Source organism: Echinops telfairi, unplaced genomic scaffold, assembly GCF_000313985.2.
Source record: "Echinops telfairi isolate 266 unplaced genomic scaffold, ASM31398v2 ScPeMD7_7420;HRSCAF=8458, whole genome shotgun sequence".
Classification (NCBI taxonomy): Eukaryota; Metazoa; Chordata; class Mammalia; order Afrosoricida; family Tenrecidae; genus Echinops; species Echinops telfairi.
Genome location: NW_022111320.1, coordinates 52,328,169 through 52,333,330, shown reverse-complemented (window position 1 = coordinate 52,333,330; position 5,162 = coordinate 52,328,169). Strand labels below are relative to the sequence as shown.

The following is a 5,162-nucleotide window of genomic DNA, read 5'->3' as shown; positions in this document are numbered from 1 at the left end:
GCCAAGAACTTGAAGACCTTCACCTGCACCTCCCCCGTCTTCTCCCTCCCGTCGTCCTTCCTCTTGCTGTCAAGAACGCGTTGACGCCCAGCACCCCAGCCCCTCAGGAGTGCGTTTCTGCAGCCACCTGCAGGAACTGGCTCCTCTCACCCGCTGGCTCCACTGGGTGCTGAGCAGAGAAGTCGAACCTTCTGCGTGAGCCCTGGGGAGCGTGCCCGATTAGTGGTCCTGGAGAATGAGCTCAAGAGCAAGGGCTTACTGAACGAGCGCCCCCGAAATTTACAACGCAGGCCGGGCTGCAGGAAGGAGTGGGGAGCTCCCACGGAGGCCATCTGTGGAGCCAGCAGTCTGCCTCCCTTCCCGCCTGTGGTAGTTACTTCATTTCATGTCAACTTAAAGATATAATACAAGTGTAGGGGTGAAGTCTAGCCTGTCAGTCACATCACAGCCCGACTGTGCCTCCTTGTGGGTGTGGCCTTCTCATAAGGAGGGCCCTGGGAGCCCTCTCTGTCTTCACCTTCCTGCTGGTGGACCCTGAAGGCAGCCAGAGCCCGGCAGATGCGTCCACCGCCATTGGACCCACGCGGCTTTGCACCCAGCGCCCGTGGTCTCCCTGTATTCTGCATCGCTGTTTTGACTGTGAGGGTCTGAAGAAGGACTCTGGGGGTTTCCTCGCCATGGAAGGGCTTCTCTCACACACGCGAGTGTCTCGGGATTTGGTTCTCTGGCCACCCGGCCTCACACACCACCCATCTCGTAACAGTCAGGTAGGTTCTGCACCTCAGTCCCTAGGCTATAAGACGACTCACCTCTGCCTTTCTAGTAACTGTTACCGTGTGGGCTGAAGAGGTGGCCGTGCGCATCACACGACCCTCTGAGGCTCCATCAGTTGGCAAAGGCTCCGCTCTGTGGCCAGGGAAGGAACGGCGAGGGCCGGCACAGCGTGGCTGCGCGCGTGCTTGAGTCAGGCTCTGTGATGGGCTTTGTACCAGGAGGTGGTGGGGAGGGCTGAGACCCGCCCTGGGCCCAGTGAGCGGGAGGCCTTCTGCCCGGGGCTACCTCAGGGGTGGTGCTTGCTCCTCAGTCACGTTCCCTGCACGCGTGAGCATGCAGTTTTCCAAGGGTGGGATTTGACAGACATAGACGTCTCTCGTGTGAAGTGCAGTGGGAGAAGACTTCCTGGTTAATGGGCAAAAGCTACTCGTGCTTAATTTTTTTTTTTTGGTGATTGAAAAACTCATTTAAAAAAAAAAAAAAAAGAAAAACTCATTTTATAAAATTAGTTTCACCCTATTTGAGTACACTAAGTTCCACAAGGCCTGGCCTTCCCAGGGCGTGGACACCTCTAGATGGCCGGGGGCCCCACCCGAGGGGCCTTCCCAGGGATGCCAGCAGGCTGGCTGGAGAGCCCCCAGGAAGCCGGAACCTATGCTGGCAAGGCCTGCTACTGGCGCTCGCGTGGGTGAAGGACAGATGGAGGGAACCCCAGGGACAGCGCCCACGCGCCATCGGGGGCGTGCGGCCTCCTACTGGCCACAGCCAGGATCCCCCCATTCTAACAGCTCACAGTTCCTACGGCAGAGGGGGGCCAGCCCATCATGAAGGCCCCAGGTCTCGCAGACCCTGACGCTGTCCCAGGAGCCCTCTTGTAAGAGCGTCAGCACTGAGAGAGGGGCTCAGCTGGGATGTGGGGCGGCCCTCTTACCCCGATCTGGAACCGGCTTTCAAGCCACAGGATTCTGCTGTTGATTGTTCTCTCCCTCCAGAGACAACCGCGCTGCTTCCACAACGGGTGGCCGGTCCCCCGCCCCGCAGCTGCTTTCACCCGAGGGTCAGGGTGCCATGCACTGTGGCAAGAGCTGGGGCAGGGTGCGGTGGGGCGAGGGGAGGCTGCCTACGGACACCCACCTTGCCCTTGTTGAAGTAGTGGATGATCTTCCGGCATAGTCCCTCTTTCCGCTGCCACTCCGTCTGGGGTGGGTAGTGGAGGAACTCCCGCAGTGGCCGGTCTTCCCACTGCAGCAGCTCACAGTAGAGGAGCAGGGTGAATGCGGCCTCTGGGGGAGCAGCATGGCGGAGGCTCAGAACAGCCTGGGCTGGAGGCCATGCCAAGCAGCGGGTGAGGGGAAGGAGGACGCAGCCCCAGCCCAGGGGTCCTGGCTGCCAGAGGTGAGGGAGAGAGACCCGGGGACAATGAGGGGTCACCCTGCTAGCCACGAATCCTTGTTGGGAGCACTCAGGTGCCCGGAATCCAGGTAGATACTCCCCCTGCCCCATGGCCTGGCCATCTGTTCTGGGCTCCAGGTATGGAGGGACTGGTGACCAGAGCCCTGCATGATCACTTCTACAAGGGGCACAGGTACCCTGCCTTGGGAGGCTTGGCCACATCAGAGTGCCTCGGAGTTCCTTTGCCTCACTCAACAGAGCAGCCTCTCCAGCTTTCTCAGGGCCAGCTCTGGGAGAGAGGGCTGACAAGCCTCCCTCAGCTCTCTCCAGGCTGGCCCCCAGGCCCCCAGTTCTGGGTTGCGCCCTCTCTGACAGGCACCAGAGAGCAGAGGTGTGAACGATAGGCACTGGTTGATGGGCCTAGAGCAGGCAGAGGCTCCAATCCAGCGGGAACTACAATGACGCTCGCCCCAGAGTGGCGGCCTGGTCACCCCTCACCTTCTTCCCCTGTGGGTGGTACAATTAAGGCATGTGTATATGTAGATGAGCTAAACACAGTAGCCCTCTAAATTCCAGGAATCACAGCCACTACTCAGGGTCCTCATTAGAGAGTGTTCCATTCCGTGCTGCTGGCTCAGTTTTCAGCAGGCAGCTGCTACTGGCAAATTAATTAGTTCTTGCTTCTGCCTGGGCTTCAAGATCCTCCGCGAACCTGCTCCCCTTGACTGCGAAGACTCTAAAATCTAATTACTTCGTGACCCACCCACTTCCAGTTTTAGCCAGGCCACTTATTGGGCTCCCCCTCCCGGCCCCTCTGCCTGTGCCCCAGCCACGGGATTCTTTTACCCAGGAAAGCGCATGCCTCTCCCCGGCTGCAGGAAACCCCTGCTCTGGGGCCAGCGCCTGTGGTGCTCAGGAGTGTGGGAGTCATGTGGACTCGTTCCTCCTCCCAAAAGGCTTTCCAGCTTCTCCCAGGGCACGAGGGGCAAGCCCAGCAGCAGGAAGCTCTGCCCACGGCCCGAGCCACGCACAACGTCTGCAGACGTCTTTCCTGAGGCCTGATGTGGGCCAATGCCGCCCTCCCTGCTCTCCCGCAGGGTCGCTGAGGCGGGGGAGGAGAGAACGGCAGACTCAAGCTTGTCTCTTAAGAGTTGATTTCTGTCACGCCGTCCTTGTCAGAGAGTGGGTTCTGTGCCACACCCTCTGTGGTCTGGGGCTCTGGAAGGAGGCCTCTCGGAGTCTAGGGCTGCATCTCGTTCTTACAGTTGGAGGACAAAGGCAGTCGCCACACGGGACGAACGGAGGGAGACCCCGGGGCTGGGCAACGCCGTGGAGGAGGGCGCTGTGTGTGGAGCGCTGCAGCGCCAGGTGGTTGGGCAGGCAGGGCACACCGGTGTGCACACTCCACCTGAGCAGGGGGCTCTCGGCAAACGCAGTAGGTCAGGCACTGGGGCTCGTTGACATTTGTTCTGGCGAGTAAGAGTATGTTCTAGCTGTACGCGCAGGGCACCTGACTGGCCTGTCCAGAAGCCAGGAGCGCACCCCCCACGCTCCCAGCACAGCTCAGTGGGGCACTGCCGTGGTGCAGGGGCAGAGGCAGGCCTGTGGACATTCCTGCACCCGGTCTCACGGAGCCCCAGGTGCTGTTCCGTTGAAGGCTCTGAGCCTCCGGGGGGCGCTGAGAGGCAGAGTGGCGCAGAGGCTAGGTTCACAGGTGCTCCTGAAGGTTCTGCCTGCACCCTCCTCCCGCCTGTGCCCCAGCCCCGTGGCTCTCCCCGCAACTCACCCGTGTAGTTCTCTGCCTGCAAGTGCATGTCACAGAGCTTGTGGATGTAGCGGATGTACATTTCTTCCTTGTTGACCTCAGATTTGTAAAAGTTCTGCGGGAAAGAGGAGGAGGATTACACCTCCTGGAGCCCACCAACTGTCCGGATCCCAGGGCGTGCTCGGCAGGAGATGGGGGAGCCCGGGAATAGAAGATAAAGGCCCAGTCTGTAGACAGACGGGCTGCAGCAGGCACTGCTAGCAGCTCTCCTGGAGCCCCGTGAGGCCGGGCAGAGGCCGGGCAGTGGGGCAGACCGGGGGCTAGGGCCTGGTGGGAGCTGGAAGACACTAAGGTCCGCGGGGACTCGAGAGAGGCCAGGCGAGAGCTGTGCTCTGAGAGGGGCTCATTCTGGTCCGCTCCCGAGGGGGAATGTGTCTGATGGGGGCAGGCTTCCAGCGGCTGTAACCAGGTGCTGGCCTGGCTCGCACCCTGCGGCAGTGATAGGCGACTCTCATGTGGGAAGGTGCAGGCCTCTCACCATTAGGTTCACGGTGCAGCCGACCTTCTTGTTCTCTGTCTCCTCTCCTTTCATGCAGTCCCTGTAAGGGGTGGGAGGGGAGGAAGGCCACTGGTGAGCGTCCGGTGACACGCAGGATGCCACTGGGACAGCACCCAGGGCTGTGGTGTCACTGGGCTCTGAGAATGACCCACCACAACTGAGGCTCTGCGCCAAAGCACCACACGAGGAGCGACATGACATTGCTCCTCTGCTTGGGCTCCTTCTCACCAGGGAGTGTTGGGACGGGCCCCCGGGGCTCCACTGCATTCAGACCCATGGGGCCTGCGTGTGGGCAGGAGGGCCCGGGGCTGGCCTGTGAGGCCCAGGATGATGGCAGTGCTGGGGAGATGCTGGGGTTGGTCGAAGCCCAGCTGCGATGGGAGGGGCCAGAGGCTCGACAGGAGGAGGAGGTGGTGAATGAGAACTTGAGTGGTGAAGACTCCTATGCACACAACCTGTCTGTCTGCCGTCTCTCGGCTGGTCCTGGGGAGGCTGTTAGCAGCTTGCGAGGTCCAGCCTGCGAGGGTCAGGGCAGAGTGTGTCTCCGCTGACCAGAGCAGGGTCCAGTGAAGAGGGGCGTGGCTGTGAGTCTCCGAGCCTTTGGGGTGGTCACTGAACACACCCAGCGGTGCCCCAGCACACAGAAGGGCCACTGGGGGTGACTCACCAAAA

At 61.0% G+C, this 5,162-nt stretch overlaps 1 protein-coding gene across 1 annotated transcript in view; it reads right to left on the bottom strand.

Annotated features, from left to right (window-relative positions):
• DOCK3 (dedicator of cytokinesis 3) overlaps nucleotides 1–5,162 on the bottom strand; it is a 340,151-nt gene that overhangs the window by 18,556 nt on the left and 316,433 nt on the right. The window contains exons 35-37 of the mRNA XM_045297414.1: nucleotides 4,470–4,530; nucleotides 3,953–4,046; nucleotides 1,909–2,057 (exon numbers count right to left, since the gene is read on the bottom strand). Coding sequence (XP_045153349.1) covers nucleotides 1,909–2,057; nucleotides 3,953–4,046; nucleotides 4,470–4,530 — 304 coding nt within the window. The remainder of the gene's footprint in view (nucleotides 1–1,908; nucleotides 2,058–3,952; nucleotides 4,047–4,469; nucleotides 4,531–5,162) is intronic.